Source organism: Drosophila obscura, unplaced genomic scaffold (genome assembly GCF_018151105.1).
Source record: "Drosophila obscura isolate BZ-5 IFL unplaced genomic scaffold, ASM1815110v1 contig_9, whole genome shotgun sequence".
NCBI lineage: Eukaryota > Metazoa > Arthropoda > Insecta > Diptera > Drosophilidae > Drosophila > Drosophila obscura.
Window position 1 is genome coordinate 5,185,809 of NW_024542883.1, and position 21,293 is coordinate 5,207,101.

At 47.1% G+C, this 21,293-nt stretch overlaps 4 protein-coding genes across 5 annotated transcripts; 3 read left to right on the forward strand and 1 right to left on the reverse strand.

Annotated features, from left to right (window-relative positions):
- Positions 1 to 1,257: 1,257 nt before the first annotated feature.
- On the forward strand, positions 1,258 to 18,062 carry LOC111073773 (collagen alpha-1(IV) chain). Its single transcript, XM_022366264.2, has 9 exons — positions 1,258 to 1,367; positions 1,508 to 1,697; positions 11,652 to 11,834; positions 11,912 to 11,956; positions 12,017 to 14,627; positions 14,688 to 16,605; positions 16,670 to 16,784; positions 16,849 to 17,072; positions 17,140 to 18,062. Exons 2-9 carry the CDS (start codon positions 1,608 to 1,610, stop codon positions 17,690 to 17,692), a joined length of 5,739 nt encoding a protein of 1,912 aa, XP_022221956.2. The 5' UTR covers positions 1,258 to 1,367; positions 1,508 to 1,607; the 3' UTR covers positions 17,693 to 18,062.
- Positions 18,063 to 18,962: 900 nt separating this feature from the next.
- LOC111073779 (thioredoxin reductase-like selenoprotein T homolog CG3887) lies at positions 18,963 to 19,847 on the reverse strand. Its single transcript, XM_022366276.2, has 2 exons — positions 19,637 to 19,847; positions 18,963 to 19,558 (listed from the first exon to the last, which is right to left on the reverse strand). Exons 1-2 carry the CDS (start codon positions 19,777 to 19,779, stop codon positions 19,108 to 19,110), a joined length of 594 nt encoding a protein of 197 aa, XP_022221968.1. The 5' UTR covers positions 19,780 to 19,847; the 3' UTR covers positions 18,963 to 19,107.
- Positions 19,848 to 20,089: 242 nt separating this feature from the next.
- On the forward strand, positions 20,090 to 20,507 carry LOC111082195 (general transcription factor IIH subunit 5). 2 transcript variants are annotated; one of them, XM_022378377.2, is made up of 2 exons: positions 20,090 to 20,256; positions 20,321 to 20,507. In XM_022378377.2, the coding sequence occupies exons 1-2, from the start codon at positions 20,249 to 20,251 to the stop codon at positions 20,505 to 20,507; spliced, it is 195 nt and encodes a 64-aa protein (XP_022234069.1). In that variant the 5' UTR covers positions 20,090 to 20,248. The 2 variants fall into 2 exon arrangements, with proteins under 2 accessions (XP_022234069.1, XP_022234068.1); XM_022378376.2 differs by having other exon boundaries at positions 20,097 to 20,251.
- Positions 20,508 to 20,586: 79 nt separating this feature from the next.
- Positions 20,587 to 21,204, forward strand: LOC111073781 (zinc finger HIT domain-containing protein 1). Its single transcript, XM_022366283.2, has one exon. The coding sequence runs from the start codon at positions 20,587 to 20,589 to the stop codon at positions 21,034 to 21,036; it is 450 nt and encodes a 149-aa protein (XP_022221975.1). The 3' UTR covers positions 21,037 to 21,204.
- Positions 21,205 to 21,293: the final 89 nt, after the last annotated feature.

Here is a 21,293-nt window from a genome sequence, read left to right on the forward strand (position 1 = left end):
GGATATTATTGAACTTTTGGTCTCCGAAACCAAGGTGCTATAACGGAACATGACCTGCTCGACAAATGTTACTCAAAATGTACTCTATAGCTTGATTGATGATGTAACAACGACTGTCAATAAACAATATTGTTTACTCGGCGTCAAATATTGTGTGTGTTATTGTGTGTTATTTGAATTTGGCAATCCTTTCTAAACAAGCTATGCACTTATAGATTGTGGTTAAACCTACGCGATATTCTCCTTAGAATTCGGCTTATCCCAGGCAAGTGGGCTTCAGTTGCAGTACTAAATTGATTCCCTCAATTCTCAATAAAGCAAATCCTCGTATTTCCCAGTAAGCTAAAACCAATACCATAATCTAAATGGAGAAAGAATTTCCAGGTACGATTAGCATCTCGTCAACCAATCAACATTTAAAACTAAAAACTCATTTGATGATTGCAGAGAGTGCCAAGGCTGAAGCATTTTCATATGATAATCTCTTCGAAACTTCCTAGCCGGAGATCTATTAAGGCCAATAGGTCATATCCGACTTCCGTATACCCTAATACTCGACAGCTCTTGCCCAACCAAAGTCTGGCTAGATTAGGAGAATCGTATCAAGAGACATTTCAAAATGCTGTGACCCCAAAACCCAAAACCAAGTTGAAATTTCTAAATATTCTATTTTCGTAAAGCTGCTAAATCTGCGTATAAAAAATTTGAGAGGCGCTCCAGAGCTGGAGCTCCAGCTCCGGTCCCGGCCACAGCTCGGATCGAGTTGAGATTTTTCTAACAGGAAATACGCAGCCATATCCGTCTTATCAGCTTCCCATACCCATACCCACACCCCGGGCATATGTATGTACAAACTAAATGAAAAAGCCTTAACCTAATCACGAGAGGCGACAAGCAAACAGCAACGAAATGGAACCAAATGGGAAATGGAAATAGATTTTAGTAATACGAAATCTGGATGGACTGACTACGACTGTGAGTAAAAAGCATCTCGAAACTGTTCGGGGGCTGGCTCATTTCCTCATTTCAAGGCGGCAAAGTGCTAAATCCACATCCACCCGGGCCTGGCCTGGCCCTGGCCCGTGACTGCGACTACGACCGGAGAGTGCTTTGCCAACCATCCAACCGTCCATCCATTCATCCATCCATCCCCCAATACCAATGCACCATTCACTTACACCAGTGTGCGTAGTGCGAGAGCCGAGCGCCAACCGAACCGCGGCCGATCATCGTAAGCGAGTGGGGCCGCGAATTCGGATTTCTTCTGCGGGCCTCGTGTTTAGTAACACTTCGAACGCTTGACGATCTCCACATGTGGGGAGAGTGCTGTGCCCGACGATCGCAGCAGCAGCAAATCAGCGTTTTCTGTTAGTTCTGTTTCTGTTTCCCTATTTTCCCAAATCCAGCGAAATTTTCATATGGGAGTTCACGTTAATATCGACTTTTGTTCGGTTCCACAAAAATGTTAATTAAACATCCAAATTCTTAATGCTTATTTCGTTCGCAGTTTCGTGTGTGTGTTTGAGATAGAGAGACCGAAGTACAGAGAGAGATTGCAAGAGTGAGACATATATAGTTTGTGCGTAGGACCAAAGGACCCATCGAAGATGTTACCCAGAGATCTAAGGCATCTCTCGGGTTTGCTAGGAGCGGTGTATCTGCTGGCTGGCCTTGTGTCCTTTGTGGAGGCGGCAAAGGTAAGTGACAACCCAAGAATACATCAAGTATTCGTCAATTACTCGAAATAATTGTTTTAAAACGTTTTAAGAACAGTTTGAATAAGATCCGAAAATGGGGTTTCAAATAAAAAATCTTCATTTACAGCGCAGATTAAACTTGAAACAGTTTTGTATTCACTTAACAGATTCGAGTCGAAGTGTTTCTAAAACTGTAAACATACACATCGCCAATGCTTATCAAACCAATACAGAATCGGGAAATATATATACAGTGATTGTAAAACTGTGCGATTAGGAGCAACCAAACTTAATCATCCATAAGCGAGAAAATTGGGTCAATTATTCTCTTAATCACTCTGCGGCTACTGTTATTGTTATTATTTACTTGTAACCATTGCACTCTACTCTCCGAGACGGCTTCCCCCCCCAGACCATACTCGTACATTTCCGGCAGTCAGATCGTGCAACTCTTTCCCTTCTGCAGATAAGTCAGAAAAGGCGATCCAGTCTCTGGGTCTGGGGTTTAATAGAGTCCATCCACAATCGGGCATGGATTATGTCATCCATTTATTTATTATTTTTTTGGCAAAATAGTATGGGGTGGAAGGTTATCGAGAGCACACGTTGATAACCCCCCGTAATCTAAGCTCGATTTTTGGCATAGCTAAATAGGATTTGCCATTGAACATTTCCGGTTGGCAATTAAAGTTTTATTTGAGTTTCGATTGATATAGAAATTTAATGAAAACGGGATTAAATGTGGAGCGGAAAGGGTGTTACTGCTGCACTTTTTGCCACTTAAAGTGGCTACACTTTAAGGCCTATACAAATGTATGAATAATCATCAATAATTGGACTAACTACATTTTTAACTCGTCAAAAATTTTAACAAACCAAAGCAGCTCCCAGAAATATGCAACATTTTCTATATATACAATTTTAACCACTTATGTACATGCAGGATTTAGGCCGTTAAACAGACATTATAAATAGAAAATGGAAATGGAAAACGGAAATTGATAATCATTCAGCTAGTAATTAATTATAAAAGAATTGCTTCCGTTTTCTTTTCGGACACTTTGCGTTGATAAACTGAATGATCTGCGTGGTTTAGTGGATGATCGCACATATTTCGTGATGAGAACAGAAGTGGAGCACATGCCACAAAGCCGGCGCCTTCTTCCGATGGCATTCAAACCTTATCAAGCTTCGACTGGACTCGGCCGCTGCCCGCCGATCTACAAATTTAATTAGAAATATTGCTATGTTGCCGACATTGACGCCATTGATAGCATGCTCCGTTGATTGCGACATGAATCGAAATCTAGAGTCGAATTCAGAAAATAGAACTAAAGCAATTGTCGCCAACACAGCCATAGCCACAGGCACTAACACAGGCACAGCCACAGGCGCAGCCAAAGGCGCAGCCAAAGGCTATCGGCTGGGCCTGACTTTTGCCCAGTCCCCAAGTAGCCATTATAAATAAATACATGTGTACATATTAGGTGTACCTATCAAGATTCCAACAGTTTCTGTGTCGCGTTTTTCACTCGATTTGAAAATAAAGGGTTTTGTCTTCTGCGCTCACGTGTTTGCTCCCGTAATGGGTTCAGTGCAGCTCGTTTGACAACTCCAGTAATTTGATTCGCACTTCTCTTCGCACTCGGTTACGTGGTCAATGCCATGGGCTCCAGCTGCAGCCCCAGCTCCCTTCCCGTACCGGGTGAGAGCGTCAAAGTCTTGTGGGTTAGAGCTGGAGCTGGATCTGAAGCTTAACCGCAAAACGCTAAGCAAAAACTTGATTTTATGTGCTACTGTCGCTCGAGTTACTCTTACGAAAAAGGGCATACGATCACTGTAATAAGGTTTAATCTAACAAAAAACTGTGAACCCCCTGTTTTAAATAATATTCAGATAATCGCACACGTTGAATGAAACGTGTGAAAGTTTGAACATTTTTCTATCTGTTCAGCGATTTGTTATTGTTTGCTCAAATTGAAAAAGCCCGAACTGTCGGACAAATATTCTTAAAATTACAGAGATCTTTATTACAGGAGTAATTAGTTAATTACTTAATAACAATTAATCCTCAATGGAAGCACACTTTGTCTGAGAGTGCTTAACTTTCAGTTGAAGCCATGGCAAAACATTCAAATATAGTTAGCCACATTAGAGCAGAGACTCTAAAACTGTCCAGCCAATCGGATTCGCATGCGTTGCCGGTACATTGCACAGCCATTTCCTTTTCCGCTGGGTTCGCTCTTCGCTGGCACTGCAGCAGCAGCCAAAGAGATCCAACCGATTTAAGAGAAGCAAGCCGCAAGCAATAAGGGAGCGCACTGCAAGATGTATTTATACAAGGTAAGGTCGCTCTCTTTTTTCACTGTCGCTTACACCCAAAAAACAGCAAGTGAAACCATATCCGAGTCCATCTCGAGAGCGCTCTCTGGGAGGGGCTCACCTTTTGAGTATCAGCACAGTTTGTGCCTGCACACATGCACATATGATGTCGGTTCACACTTGCGATACGAACTGTGACTGTGGCGTCGACTGAAGCGGAGGCTGAGGCATATTCTATGAATGGATTTTGATAATTTGCCTTTATCAGCGACGGCTGCGTGCCGTTCCCTGGGCTCGCCTCTTATTCCCTGTGGGCTCCGACATATACTTCAATAGCAGGGCAGCAGCTCTTTCTATGTATGTACATATGTATGTGCAGTATATGGAAATTTTATTGCCGTCTGTCGGGGCGTGTGAGTGTGCTGTTCGATTCCGTTGCTGACAATTAGCTGCAGTTCAAGTGATCGGTGAAGGGTTCTTAGTGCCGAACAGGGCGGCAATCGTTTGACGTTCTGCAACATTTCCAGTTGGAATTGAACGTTTTCGTTGTTTGTTGATGCTTCTGTCTTTGCATCTACCCCCCTCTCTCTTTCCTATTCAACTGCTTCCCATTCATTCCATGGCACGGCTTTAGTTTCAAATTATTTCGAGATTTGTTTATCCCCGGTATGGGGATGTGAGGAATCTGGCGGTCTGGGGATCTGGGCATCTGACCCTTCGTCGCTGCATAAATCACTGACCAGCGCAGACAGAGCGGGGCCAGTGGCCAGTGCATGTAGACCGCCCAAGAGACCCAACAATGAGACTGCCTCTTCATCGGCGGTCTCTCCTTCTCCTCCTTTTTCTAGATCATCTCATTTTTACGCTCTTTTGTAAATGGAAGTTTATTTGCGTGCTTGAGCGGAATTGTTTGGCGAGTTGCATTTCAATTTGACTCAATTATTTATTTATCTGCAACTGAATGCGGAAATTATGCGAAGACTCTATTTGAATGTGGGTGTGTGTGTGTGTGTGAGATATGAGCTGCTTGCTATACCCTTTCAGAAGGTATATTGATGCTTAAAAGTTTTCTCAACGGAACTGTGCGGATACTATTGTTTTTATCAAATGGGATGATCAAATCCCAATCCTGGGCCCAGAATATTAAGACAAAATTTGATCAAAATGGAACTACATATGTATATCATTTAGCTGGCATGCTTGCGATCTCTGCAAGGGTATCCAAACAAGCAGCCGCTTTTGACAGTCGCCTGTTTCTTGTTGTATGAACGCTACTTATAAGACTAGGAAGATGGTAGTTGTGGTGCAGGGAAGATAGATGGACTGGCCACTTAGTAGCTGTAAATTGAAATGATTATTTATGGGAGGAGAGATCTCAGAAAATTGGGTTATCAGTCATCTGTCTCATCACAGCAGCCCGTTGTTCTTCTTTTGCCCGTTATCAGCTCTCCCTCCGGCTTATGGAATTGATATTCATCAGACTAGATGAATTCTACATGCATATGTATGTATGTGCATATGAGTATACTGGTCTACACATACATATGTACTCGTAGCTTACTCGTGTATATAGCAATTTCTGTCCGCGACTGTGATTCCGTTTCAAACACCAAACATCTAGCGTCATGGCTAAAAATAAATATTCCTTAATTTGCCGAGCGACACTCGCCGTTAACTTTGCACGGCTTTTTGCACAGTTTGGTGTTGATTGCCTGAATTATTGGCATAGAATTGAAGAAATAAGCAAAGGGGTTAACGATGTGCAGACGGCACACATGCAACAGTTTGGTGCTTTGATTGGGAATCAAATGTATCGGAAATATTCTGTTAAAGTCTTTTTATTAATCATAGTTTATGGGTTTGATGGTCCGATGTAGATAAGATACCTGGAAGAAGTTCAAACCGTGAGGACATCCCTATACAAATCCATTTGGATAGGTGGACACGCAGTACTGAAGACAGATAGACAGACAGGTGCAAAGTTCACTCAATGTAATCAGCTAGTGCTTCCTTATTGCCATTACATATATTGTGAATATTCAGTTTTGACAGCTCGCTGTCCATCAATTTCAATGTTAATTTGAGTGCACGGCAATTAGTTATCATCTGTCAGGCGTTTGTCCAAACAATTATGCGCAATGATGCCATAACCGTGCACTCAAATTGCCAACTACTGCCCTGACCCGACTCTGTTCCGTCCCTCTGCGAGCGGAGTGCGTGGGTGTTCTCCACATCCACATGCACAGATCCACAGATCCCCACAGGCATATTTCGTACACATATGTATATGATATATCCATGTGCATGTGCATGTGCATGTGCAGATTTCTTGACTTGACGCTTCGTCTTGTTGTTTATGATGTTAAAAGGAAGGAAAATGATGTCATGCTGCAAGTGCGCTTGTCCAGATGTGCATTCATTATGCTCTCTGTGTTCTGTATCTGCGTGACTGTGTGTCTGTGTTTGTGGGGGCATGCTTTTTCATGTCAATCACACGCTGCTCATATGTTGCTCCATTTACTCGTACAATTTTTATATTGCTACCCTGTATTTATGATCTGAAATGGGTTTCCTGTGTGCGTCTGGACACTCATGCTGATGAATCTTCGACTGATTTGATGACAAAATGTAATACTTTGTGGGGAATGAAAAATGGGGTTTCTTGATTGTACGTCCTGACTGTTAGTCAGACTCTTATCATTAATTTCCCAGTATGTAAGCAGTTCCTAAAATGAGGTCACGCAACAAGTTCGAGATTTAAATGAAGTTTTAAGCTAATAGGAGACTGTTCATCATCGAAATCTAACTACTAATCGGATTTAACCTAGAGCTGGTGTTATTTAATCATTCTTTGAACATTAAAAAACCCCTTCTGCTAATTTTCGGCTGTAAATGTTGAACCAAGTCAAGGTCTTACACGGAACTTTCAGGTCGACCACCTCCTCAACTCCCCTGCATTCATTGTTGTATGCCGTTTTTCCAAACGTTTATGATGCACATTTTCCTCTGATTTGTTTGCTGTTATTGTTTTTGCTTCAAGTTCTCACTCTATTTCGTGATGCACATTAAAAAAATGCTGCTCTGCTGTTGATTGATGGCGCGTGTTGTGGGGCTTGGCAGAAATGGTGAATTGGGTCAATTGTGACGCGCATCGAACAGCAGCAGGATCGAGAATCCGTTCCCAGTCTCCACCATATCTAAGTCTTTCTGTCGCTGTCGCTGTCGACTTTCTCCATGGCAACAAAGAACCCATTGATTGATGTCCGTCTCCAAGAGATAACCCCTTTGTCCGCTGCGTGGAATTCGAAATGGCAGCATAAGGAAATCAAAGTATACGAATATATAAAATATAATTTAATGCCAAATTATAACGTATTAATTAAGAGGAGCCGCTTGTCGCGGACTCAAGAATCTGTTCAGGCTTATCATCACTGATTTATACATGAGCATGCTCGACGCACATATGTACTATCTATATACATATGTACATATACTATAAGATGACATTCTTCTCATTATTATTACGAGTATGTTTAATTTTTTGTTTTTTATTGTATGCCACATCCGGGCAGGGCAGGCCACCAAGTTTGAGTGTGGCAAAGCGCAGATTATCGGACAGAGTCGAGTCCCTCCCTCGGACTCGTTCTCTGTGCTCTGTAGTTTTGTGCCACTCTCAGTCATTTCGCTGCGCTTTGCATTCCCTGAATAATTGCAGTTTAAGATTTTTTAGGTATCGCTTACAGTTCAACGGAAACACAAAAAGTTTCCACCCGAGGACTGTCATTAGATACTCGTACTCAGGACACCATACCCGTACTGGCTGTCGGGCCAATGGACTCGTACTGGTGGTTGTTCCACTCTTTACCTCTTTACCGCCTTACTCGTATGCTCTATGCCTATATCTGTCACTGCTTTCAGCGATTAGCGTGGGTGGGTGTGCCCAATTGTCGCGTACATATGCCAGATGATCTATGTGCATGGAGATGGTTATGGGGATATGGATATGGATCTGTGTGGAGGCCCCGGGTTGACCTTAAACTATGCATTCTCATTCGCATTCGCATCTAATGCACAACTGTGTCTCGGTCTCCAGCTCGGCTCGGCTCGTGAATATCGGCAACTGGGACAATTGGCTTAAACATGTGTAAATGCGCTTAAGTGCGCGCCACTGACACACATCTGCCGTGACTTAGCCTCTGCCTCTATATGGGTTCGGGTATAACCTAAGCATAGCCAGACAGATTTTCGTGCTGCAAGCTGTGGCAGGTACAGTGGCGCAACAGGTAGCTTTCGAAAGGGTGCACAAGGTGCAGATGAATGTGGATAGTGCATTTTTGAGCATTGCACCCAACGAATCCTATTAGGTATTGCTTAAAATAATTTCACTTCCGAAGCTACAATTTGAATAATATATTTTATTCAGTCAAAGACTTTAAAAGTCCTATCCAAATATGATATGGACAGAGGCTACGGATACCCAACACCTGCCCGACTTCTTTTCCACTGACACGCGTGCCCATTGAGGTATTTTATTTACATATCTCAGGGAGTATCTCAGGGAAAATATTCCCAGCTCGGGCCCTTGGCCACTGCCACTGCCACTGTCTCCTTTGCTGACGTCGGCGGAATCGAGCGTCTGTGTATATGTAATTTGTAGTATATGCATAAAGAATATGTTGGGGGCAATCAAAGTGTTCTCCCAGCAATCGGCGCCGCACCCTTCCCCAAGTTGAGTGCCAGTGTCTCCTCAGACCTGGTTACTCGACGACGCCACTTAGGTGGTGCGTTGTCTGGTCTGGGCTATGGCTGTGGCTGTGCTATCCAAAAAATACAAGCAAACTCGTAAATGCATAATACTCGTACCCATATAGATGGGGATATGTACGATACAGACAGACATACAATACATATGTACATATATCTGTGTTGCCTTGCCGAGTGTCAAGTTCAAGGAAATTGCAGTGCTGTCACTTTTAAGCGTGTTACCGCAACAATTTTCATTAGCTTTATTTTATGCATGCATTTATCTGTATCTTCATATGAGCCCACATATGTACACACACACTCGTAGGTATGTACATATGTATGTCTTAAAAGAATTCCTTAAATTTCAGATGTTGCAATTGATTGAATGAAATTCGAAGGTGTCTCCTTTGGTTTTATTCGATTTTACTTGGTTTCTTTTGTCATTTCAATTGAAGGAATGTGTGAAACAAAAGACTTGAATGAAATTAAGAACTCCAATAATTTATTTTTATGTTAAACTTGAATAAAATGCTAATCAAAGCAAAAGGCTTCTTTAACTGTTGTATTTTCACAGCATAAGATAGTAATAGGTAATAGATACAATCGGTCTTATCATAGAATAAGACTTGGCGTCACGTCAATGTTTTTATTTTAATTCAAACTCTATACTCTACTCTATTCTTAATCGTGACAGTTTCTTCTTTGGAACTTTGAAGCTGATTCAGAGCAATGGGTAATTCTCACAGTTGGATTTCCAGAAATTGAGTGCAATTGTTGCGGGCAGCACACACCCCAGACACGATTTGGATTTGTCTGTGCACCTGCAGATGCATTTGGGGGAGTGGGAGTAGTATTGGGGTTTTATTTTCGTGCACAGCGTATCTGCATTTTCTCGGATTTTTCATTTGTTCGTTCGCTCGAAAGAACAACATCTTTTGGTTTACCACATTGAGTAGGATTTTTTTTATTTTCGATTTTTTCGCTTGTTGTTTACGCCTTGCGTTCTTGTTTTTTTCGGATTTCGACTTGGTGATGGGAATATTTAGTTAACAGATGGTTTGATCTCCTGCGAGCAGGTTCTGGGGCTCTGGTTCTAGTTCTGGGAACTGGCGTGGAGGATGTCGCTCCCTCTCGCCGGGGCTTTGAACTTTCGGATTGGATTCGTTTACAGCTGGAATGGAATCTCTACGTCTATTAGTCATCTAAACAATTTCTCGGGTTTTATGTATGTAAATCATAATTTTCTTTGCCAAACATTTGACACAAATTTTTCCAGGCAACAAACAATTTAAGACACATTTTCGTACGCGTATGCAAAAAGAGAAAATCCGAAAAAAATACCGCAAAACATGCGTGCAACATGTGTGCATTTCTAAAAGTTTTGGATGGGGGACTGGCAGAATAAAAGAGAATTTCAGATGAATGAAGGCGGCAATAAATTTTGATTTTTAACCAAATGAAATTATGTCAATTCTATTAATACAATGGAAACTAAGGATGTTTATACTGACATCAACGCAATGAGGAAGCCAAATATTCATATATTGCGGCTGGCTGGAAGGTGTTTCGCTTCAACCTACCTCAAAATCGGATTTCAAAGTGGATTTCGCAAATCTGAAGCATTCCAGATAGGTGTTTTTTTTTTTTTTACCAAAACTGCAGCGTTCTTTAGCTGTTTATAAATAAAATGCACCTTAAGTGGGTTAAAAGTACGATGCATCTGGAGGAGAAGTCTCCTCCAGCCTGCCTCCTCCTCTAGCACCTGCTACAGTGCGGGCTCCAGTGAGCGTGAACTATGCACTTGCTCAATTGACTATGTACATGCATACATAGAAGATTATCTCATTGCAAGCGGAAATACTACAATTAAGGCTGAGAGTGGAACACTTCGCAGTTGCACCCGCATTTTTCCAATGGTTTTAATTATTTTCGCTATTTATTTTGATAATTCGCGAGAGATACTTTCTTTCCCCCTAATAATAAACCCGTAATATTCAAGAAGTCATCCTGAAAAGCCAACGGCAATGTGATTCATGCAGATTCCGAGATGGTTAAAGAGTTTTTATAAAAGACGAAGGAGTAACTAAATGACTTTTCAAATCCACCTAAATAATTTTTAACCGTGTAAAGCATGCGATTTGTTCTTAAGCAAGAACGAAAATTCTTTAATAAAAAATCGAAGAATTAAAATATTTGTATTCTCATCAGGGATCAGAATAGCTATGTAATAGGATATTCCTTTAGAATTGTGTATTATAATATAATCCGCTGTTGATTATAGATTAGATTATAGCCTTTAAATTATAAAAACAAACTGAAGATCGACAACCTATCAACGAAAAACTCTGGAACAACATAATTTGAAATTCTGTTGGAATTCGTTGGACACCCCAAATAACGCCATAACGCAATAACGATATTTTCTAATAGATTTTCAGTGGGATCATTATGGCATATACTGAGTTATAGTATATAGTTTCTACCAACGGATATTTGATCTGTGCGGGTATTACTTTATCTTCTAGTAGTGTCAACTGTAACTGCTAGTTAGGCATTTGTTAAATTTTCCCACTCTCAAATAGCGATCTCGTAAGGATCTCGTGCTCATACCGAATGTTCATGCTGATTAAGAATATATTGGCTGTGACATCTGCTGTGTCCAATAGAGAGCATAATATTAATGATATTGGAAAAGTGTCTGAGCAATGAACTAGAAAGACTTGTCATAACGATAGCGAATGAATTGATGCTGACATCTTCGATTCCGCAAATCAAAACTTCTAATCAGAGACAATCAAGACTCGTTCTCGAATTATTCAAACCCAATTCGAGTCGTCTCTCAATGCCAACTGATGGACTCTACGATTCGCTTATTATCAATTTCAGGAATGCAATACAACGCTGTGTGACTGCAAGGGCATCAAGGGACGCATAGGTGCCATTGGACCGGCAGGTGTGCCCGGTATGGAGGGCCCGCCAGGAGACACGGGACCGTTTGGACCGGCCGGACCACTTGGAGAGAAGGGTGATGTGGGCGAGTATGGCGAAATCGGCGAGAAGGGACATCGGGTGAGAGTCTTTGATAGCTTTTATTCCACTCCCCCCCTCCCCGAACCGAATAAATATTGACAAATTTGAAAATATAGGGAGACGCTGGGCAACACGGCCAAACAGGCTACCCAGGAGCAAGGGTAAGTGTAATTCAATGGTTGGATGATGGGAGCATGAAAGAGTATTCGGCACACCTTTAGGGTCCCCATGGCGAACATGGCACGACAGGACCGCGCGGCATTGACGGCTGCGACGGTCGCCCGGGCCAGCAGGGCATTGCCGGACCACCAGGAGACAACGGCCAGCGTGGACCCATGGGTAAGCAGGGCGTTAATGGTGCACGCGGTGACGCTGGCGAAGGTGGCATCAACTCTAAAGGCACAAAGGGCAGTCGCGGCGAGAAGGGACTGGATGGATATAACGGCCCGGCCGGTTTCGATGGCGATCGCGGCCAGAAGGGAGACACGGGCTTCGCTGGCATAACGGGCGCGAAGGGAGACCAGGGACCCGAGGGACTCAAGGGTGAGACGGGCGAGCCATCGGACCTGCCCTACACGCTGCAGGGCCTTCCCGGCCTGAAGGGTGAGCCTGGCGAGGGTGAGCCCGGCGCCTTGATCTACGACGACTCACTGAAGGGCTATAAGGGATACATTGGTGAGACCGGTGATGCGGGTCCGAAAGGACCCTCTGGAGAACAAGGACTGTACGGACGCGCTGGTCTGCCCGGTGGCAGAGGCGACACCGGTGAGCCCGGAGAACGTGGCAAGCCCGGAAAGGATGGCGAAGCAGGAGTTCCCGGCGAAAAGGGAGCTAAAGGTGCTCCCGGGTACAACGGTGAGGACGGAGTCGACGGCCCCAAAGGACAAGTGGGTGAGGAAGGCTTCGACGGCATGCCTGGTATGCAAGGACCCCCCGGACCGCCCGGAGTCTACGACCCCAGCTTAAGTCAGTCCTTGCCCGGACCAATTGGCCCTCAGGGTGACATCGGACCTGTTGGCAACCCTGGTCTAAATGGAGTTCCCGGCAAGCCGGGTCGTCGTGGTGCCCCTGGCCCATCCGGATCGCCCGGAGAGCAGGGTTTGAATGGCAACCGAGGACCGCCCGGCCGCAGCGTCAAGGGCGAAGAAGGTGACTACGGATTCATAGGACCTCCGGGGCCGCAGGGACCAGCTGGCGAGGCTGGTCCTCCCGGCCGTATTGGCGTCCGTGGTGATCCAGGCTTCAGCATTCAGGGCCCCAAAGGTCAGGCCGGACTCAATGGTCTGCCCGGAGGCGATGGATATCGCGGCGAACGCGGCGAGGTAGGACTGCCCGGTGACAAGGGCTTGCCCGGAGTTGGCTACAACATTGTCGGACCTTCCGGCTCCCGGGGACCACCCGGAGTACGCGGTCGTCCAGGCGATGACGGTCTTGCCGGTTTCCGCGGATGGATCGGCGACAAGGGCATACGTGGCGATGACTGCGGCATCTGTCATGCCGGACCACGTGGGCCCCGAGGCCACGAGGGCGACACTGGATACTCTGGCCAGCATGGAGATCGAGGCTTAATCGGTAGAACTGGCGCCCGCGGACCCCAGGGCGTCCAGGGAAGACCAGGAAAACCAGGATTCAAGGGTATTCGCGGCACGCAAGGCAGTCCCGGAGAGCCCGGCATGCCAGGCAGGCCTGGTCCTGACGGCCTGATCACAGAAATCGGTAGTCGGAGGGAAGCCGAGCGTGGTGACGATGGCGATTACGGTCGCCGCGGCGATCAGGGATTGGAAGGCGACAAGGGTCTGCCCGGCTTCCATGGCGCTCCTGGCGCTCGAGGCGAGCCCGGACAACGCGGTGACTACGGTGATGCTGGAATTTCTGGAGCAGATGGACGGCCCGGTCGTCCTGGCAGAAATGGAAAGCCTGGCCTTCAGCCCAACACCCCAAAGATATACCTGGTCGGAGAGCCCGGCTACAATGGACGCCGTGGAGATCGGGGCGATGAGGGCAGCCGCGGTCTGAAGGGTGACAAGGGTGAGCCCCATCCCGGTGAGATCTACGATAACAGAGGCGAACGTGGAGAGCTTGGCGAGCCCGGCCTTCCCGGTTTCCGTGGACCAAAAGGCGAGATGGGGGAACCGGGCTTGGATGGAGATGTCGGAGACATTGGACCGGCTGGTGACACCATTAGGGGAGAGATTGGAGCCAAGGGTTATCCCGGCATACCGGGTGACTATGGACTCCATGGAGCTCCAGGTCTGCCTGGGCTTGATGGTGAGCCTGGCACTGACGGTGTGGTCGGCTACAAGGGACAGCGCGGAGAGCCTGGCCCGTATATTCTACCCGGTGACATCGGCATACCTGGACGGACCGGCATCGACGGGTTACCCGGTGACGATGGCCCGCATGGAGCTTTCGGACCCCCCGGCATAAGTGGACGCAAAGGAGCTAAGGGTGAAATGGGCCCGGAGGGAGCTACCGGATTCACAGGACTTCCCGGAAACAAGGGCCAGCGTGGTGACTACGTAGTCGGTCCGATTGGACCCAAAGGTAATCCTGGTAGTCCCGGTCGGCAGGCAGCGCACGGCGTCAAAGGACAAAAGGGCGAGGTTGGCTTCTCTGGACTCAATGGGCATAATGGAGCCAAGGGCAACATTGGCTTCTCCGGCAACCGCGGTGCCCTCGGCAATCCCGGACCCCAAGGCTTTCCCGGTAGTGTGGGAATTGGCGGACTACCGGGCATGACTGGCGACATCGGAGATCGCGGCGATATCGGCTTCGATGGACGTCCTGGCGACATTGGCCCTCGTGGATCCGTTGGAGACATGGGGCTGAAAGGTGAGTTCGCCTTGGACACTAGCTTACAAACTCGGCGCCTTTAACATTGCTTCTTTTTAGGTGTTACTGGTGACGAGGGAAAGTTCGGCTATCCTGGAGCTAGCGGCTTAACGGGCCGCAAGGGAGAACAGGGCGACCGCGGCTTCCCCGGAAGGCAGGGTGCCAAGGGTGTGGCCTCCTACAGCGGCATTAAGGGCGACGGAGGAGAACCCGGTTGGACCGGACCACCTGGTTACAAGGGTGCCGCCGGCTTGAAGGGAGTGCGAGGAGCTATCGGCGACTCTCCCATTGCCGTCGATGGAAGCCTGGGTCGTAAGGGTGAAGCTGGCAATCCAGGATACAACGGACTGCCTGGTCTACATGGAATGAAAGGTGTTCGCGGCGATCGCGGCAATAGCGGATTGCCAGGTCTGCAAGGAGAAGACGGCGAAAGGGGTTTTCCCGGCTACCGTGGTCAGAATGGAGCTCCCGGCCTCAAGGGATTGGTTGGAGAAAGAGGTCCCTCTGGTACTCTGGGCTTACAAGGAGAGAAGGGCGACGACGGCTACCCCGGCCAAATGGGACAGATCGGAGACCAAGGCCGTCAGGGTGAGCCGGGCTTTATTGGACCACAGGGACAGATTGGAGACGAAGGTGAGGAGGGATATCCCGGACGAGTCGAGGGTTTGGGCGACCGCTACCTATACCGTGGCTTCCCCGGAGCGCGTGGTGCACAAGGCGAGCAGGGACAGAAAGGTGAACGAGGTCTGATTGGATATCAGGGCGTCCAAGGGGCCAAGGGCTTGGTGGGCGACATCGGTCTGGCTGGCCTGTCCGGACAAGATGGCCGACCCGGAGCCAGTGGTCTGCCAGGTGACAAGGGTCTGAGAGGTCCACAGGGGTTGGCCCTTACAGCGGAACGCGGTGAGGACGGCGTCATGGGATACGATGGATTGGCTGGACGTCCCGGCCGTAGGGGTCAGAAGGGAGCACCCGGCGAGCAGGGCGAGTATGGCCTGAACGGCGAAATTGGACACCGTGGCCCCCAAATTCAGGGCCCTCCCGGTGCTCAAGGTGATGTCGGCTACCCAGGAGCTCCAGGACGCAATGGTCAGTACGGCCAGATCGGTGAGAAGGGCGAGCGCGGCAATCAGGGACGTCAGGGAAATGTTGGCGAGCCTGGATTCGCCATTTATGGCCGTCAAGGTGACATCGGTGACGTGGGCTTCCAGGGAGCGCCCGGCCGTGATGGCTCCAAGGGAGAGAGAGGCTTCCAGGGCCGTCCTGGCCGCTACGGAGCTGCGGGTGCCCCCGGACCACGTGGCCAAACAGGCGATGCTGGCTGGAGTGGCATTGACGGAATGGACGGTCTCTTCGGCAGGAAGGGTGAACCGGGCGACACCTACTCCTACGTCCATGCCCAGAAAGGAGATCGTGGCGAGCCCGGTCTGGATGGCTTCAAGGGTGAGCAGGGAGATAAGGGCCGTCAAGGTCTAGAGGGTGCCTTCGGCCAGCAAGGTATGGCCGGCTATCATGGTGACCAGGGTGAGATGGGCTATACCGGAGCCGATGGATCTCCGGGACCGCGTGGCGACATCGGTGAGATTGGCCTGACTGGACGTGTTGGACTCCGTGGTCAACCGGGTCCCCCTGGTGACCCAGCTCCTCCGCCACCGAAGCCCAAGAGCCGCGGCTTCATATTCACGCGTCATTCGCAATCGGTGGTAGTTCCCCGGTGCCCGGCAAACACTAACATGCTGTGGGAGGGCTACTCCTTGTCTGGCAACGTGGCCGCCAGCCGGGCCGTCGGCCAGGACTTGGGTCAGTCGGGATCCTGCCTGATGCGCTTCACCACCATGCCCTACATGCTCTGCGACCTGAACAATGTCTGCAACTATGCCCAGAACAACGACGACAGCCTCTGGCTGTCCACTGCCGAGCAGATGCCCATGACCATGACGCCCATTCAGTCCAGGGATCTCATGAAGTACATCTCCCGGTAAGTGGCGATCTACCCTCGAGCTTACCCAAGGCTTACCCCATTAACTGCTCTTCCGCTGTAGATGCGTGGTGTGCGAGACATCGACCAGGATCATTGCCATGCACTCTCAATCCATGTCTATTCCGAACTGCCCTGGCGGCTGGGAGGAAATGTGGACCGGTTTCAGTTACTATATGGTAGGTTGCCTTTCTGATTCAATTAGGGGGAGTGGAATGCATCGCTTGAATGTCCCTTTTGCAGACCACCATGGACAACACTGGAGGCATTGGCCAGAACCTGGTGTCACCTGGCTCCTGTTTGGAGGAGTTCCGCTCCAATCCTGTCATTGAGTGCCATGGACATGGACGCTGCAACTACTACGATGCTCTGGCCTCCTTCTGGATGGCGGTCATCGAGGAGCAGGACCAGTTTACCCAGCCACGTCAGCTGACCCTTAAGTCGGATCCGACCAGCAAGATTAGCAGGTGAGTTCCAGTGGACTCAAGTATTGATTAGATATTCATACATATTACCAAATTTGACTCATTCCAGGTGCACGGTCTGCCGTCGTCGTAGCGATAGCTACGTGACCCGAACGACAACCACCTCGTCTTCGTCATCTGGCTCGTCAGGAGCATCGCGATCGGGATGGGGTTCCGGTTCAGGAACTGGCTCTGGCTCAGGATGGGCCACCGGATCGAGATCTGGAACTGGCTCTGGCTCAGGCTCAGGATGGGCCACCGGATCAGGATCTGGAACTGGCTCTGGCGCAGGATGGGCCACCGGATCGAGATCTGGAACTGGCTCCGGCTCTGGCTCAGGATGGTCCACCGAATCGGGATCTGGACCTGGTACTGGATTTAGATCGAGTTCAGGCTCATCGTGGGGATCCCCGACTAGCTGGTCAGGTGGTCCAACAGCACCCGATCGGTCTGCACCAATCCCACAACAGCCAGTGCCGCCACCGGCCAACCTCTACAACGTGAGGTACAACAACCGTCGCCCGAACAACAATCAACAGCAAAGCTTCAGCAACCAGTACGCCCAGCACGGGAATCCCCGACAGTACCGTCGGCGTCCGCGTGAGGACACTACCGCTCCCTAGAAGCCAGGCCGCAGTTCGAGAACAGTTTACGCACTAAGTAGCAGTTAAATTTCGTTTTAAGTCTATTGCTATCAATCCGATGCTTCTGTTAATCAACCAACCACGAGCAGTGCCATCTTTTGTCGAGTATCCTCTGAGGAGTTGTGTAATCTAATTACGTGGACAAACCATAATAATATACCAAGTACCAAACGAAACAACCAAAAACCAACCAAAAAAAGGGAAGAGAAGAGAAGATAATTTCCACTGCCCCTAGACTTGCCATTAAATGATCCATCTGCACACATTGCAGCAAATATTGTAACAATAACAAAAACCAAAAACAAAACCCAGTTTTTTGATAAATAAAATTTACACAACATAAAACCAATGCAAACAAAATGTTTGAAACACAACACCCAAAAAGCTTACAAATCTACTTTGTGGGGTCGGAAACGCTGCGCAAAACAAAAACATATATCCCTAAACTCTTTTAGTGTGGGTATAGAAAAAGGTCCTTTCTTTTATTTCAGAATTCAGATCAGAACACTGATTTGGCAAGCACCCACTCTTAGGAAAGATACTTCCTGTCTCACGATCTTCGATTCAGAAGAGAGACTCTATGCCACCTCAGTTTCTCACAATTTGAATTTAATAGTTGATAAAATGTCCTCGCTATTCACAACAGATTGTTAGTCAAATAACCATTCCTTTATTCCTATTATTTTCAAATGTGCAGCTATCACATTATAAAAGGTGTATGAGATGGAAGAAAGAGTAAAACGAACCGACACTCTGGCGAGCTCAATCAGAGCATAGCTAGAGGTGCTCACAAAATATCTTCTTATCACTCTGCACGCTACAGTATTAGATGTTGTTTATTCAAACGTACCTTTTCAGAAGCATTCTCCTGTGGTGGTTTTCAATCCGGGCAGGGTATAAAAACACAACTCACTATTTTTTGGTTTGAATCTGTCGAGTGTATTTCTGTATTACAATTTGAAAAAGATTTTACATCTCCGCAAGCACATACATATGAAACTATGTTTGCTCCCCCCATTAACAAGTAATGATACACATTTTCATAAGGACTATAAACAAGGTACATACTACTTTTCACATACGTTTCGTCAATATGTACCCCGGACCCGACCCGGCTGTGGTGTGTGCTGTCAAATCATTGATCTGTCTCACAACAAAATAAGTGGCTACAAACACACGCACGATAATCAATTGAACGGAAAACCGTCGAAGGGAACGACAGAGTTAAAGGAATAGTACATAGGTTTACGTTAAGGTGAAACAAAGATATAACTATTTATGTTAAATTAAGACAGGAGCCTTAGTTTAGAGTAGAGTCAGATCAAAAATTTGACACGCTCGTTCACTATTTTTGATGTAGTTTTACCCCTGTCCCTGCGCTGAAGAGGCTCCTATTATTTAACAAAGTCAGGATTCTCCTGAACTTTCTCGGTGAACTGCAGCTGGTTGTCGATGATTTGGAAAAGCACCTCGGGGGCTGGAAAACGTCCCGTCTGAATTTTCGACCACACCGGCACATCGTTCAGCGTTATCTCGAAGGCACCCGATGAAACGAGCTGTCCCTCCAGCATGTTGCCCAGAAAGAATATCATCATACAGGCGTATATTTTATTCGCCTGCAGGTGGCCCCACCAGCTGGGCGTGTTTAGCCCCAAAAAGGTGAAGGGACTGACGGCGCTCACCACGCTCACGATGATCATGATCTTTAGCGCAAATATGATCTTTGACAGGTAGTAGTTCATCCCCGGCGGATCGTAGTTGGCCCCGTTCACCTGCATTTGTGGATACTTCTCGCCGAGAATGCCCACGTAGTCTTCAAAGGCCTTGCGGTAGCCACATGAGTAGCTGAAAAAAAAAAGGAAATACATCTTCAGCGTTATCAATCGAGCGCACGTATTTATGTTAATTGCCCTCCGGCCGTACCAATAAAGAAAAGTCATCGTCGGCGCAACGTTCTGGCCGAATTTAGTTGCCGGTATTTCCTTGCCTTCCTCGGTGGCCAGCGCGTAGCAGGCACAGAGGCAGAGGACCAGAAGCGCAACATTTCTTCCATTGAAAGAGTCCATTTCGTTGTTTTCTAGGTTTTTTTTTCCAAATCTGAATATAATATTTCCCAGCAGTGTGACCGCGGATTTATCAATAAAATGGACCGCCTGACCCTCAGAAATATACCTTCTCACATTCAAAATATACCGTAAATATACCAAATTTCATTTTTTTTCTTTGATACCGATAACTGCGTTTCATTATTTCATTGATACCGATAACTGCATTTCATTATTTCATTGATAGTTTCATTGTTTTTTCATTGATACCGATAACTGCGTTTCATTATTTCATTGATAGTTTCATTGTTTTTGATACGATAACTTCGATAACTCAAGAACGTTGCAAGGTGTGAGACCTAGAGAGGGAGCATGCGCTCCCCTGTGACTTCCACGGCCTTATAATTTTTCCAAATTCGCAAAGTGTGCCGCATTTTTGGCAAGTTAATGCTTGAAACATGGTAAATGTTATGAAAGGAGTGCTTGTGGAATGGTAAAGTAAACTAAATTTAGTGACAATATCCGTCTGATTGGAAATATTTGACAATGTTGTTTTTTGCAGTGATCCTGCTATGAAACAATTTCTGCTGCATTTGGACGAGAAGCTGGCATTGGGTCGCAAATTCATCATTCAAGATCTGGACGAGAGTCACCTATTCATCTCTACGGACATTGTGGAAGTGCTGCAGGCGCGTGTCGACGATTTAATGGACCGCATTAGTTTTCCACTGCACGACAAAGACGCCTAAATTATACTTCTGCTAATATACCCCCCTTTTTCCGCCCTCGACCAACAACTAAGTCCAATTCCAAACTGAAAAATTTGCCATGACGGGCCGAGAATCGAATCGCATTAAGGATGCAGAGAAGAAACGTGTGCTGGATGCCGCCGCTCGGCAGAGACGGGCTCGCAAAGCGCTCGAGGCATTGGAGCAAGACAACTTCCACGATGACCCGCACGCAGATCTGGTCATGTCCAAAAAGCTACCTAAATTCCAGGACAGTGTAAAGAACGCCAAGGAGAAGAAAGGCAAGCGGAAGGGTGCCGAGTACTGGGCCAAATACCGCAAAAACTTCCAGCAACTCCTCGAGGAGGACAAACAAAAGCCCAATTACGAGAGTGCAGCGGCGCCAGCTCCCAAAAAGCCAGTGCGCCACTTCTGTGCGGTCTGCGGAAACTTCTCGCAATATTCTTGCACAGCCTGCGGGACGCGCTACTGCCGGGTGAAGTGCCTGCGCACGCACCAGGACACACGCTGTCTCAAGTGGACCGCCTGAACTTGGTTGTAATATTAGTACCTAAGCAATAAAGTATACATAGATTGTAGATATATTGTACATTAAAAAATAGTCACGTTCTCATTGAATCGAAGGACTTTATGTCTGAGCACCCGTTATATCACAAATAACTCAATAAAAACATGTTCCCATTCTCAGAAAAAAATTGGTAATCCAATCCGTGTAGCTCGAAAGCGCAAGTTAATCCTGGTCATGCCGGGTCTGGTCTGGTTTTGACGAGGGACCCAACCCTATGC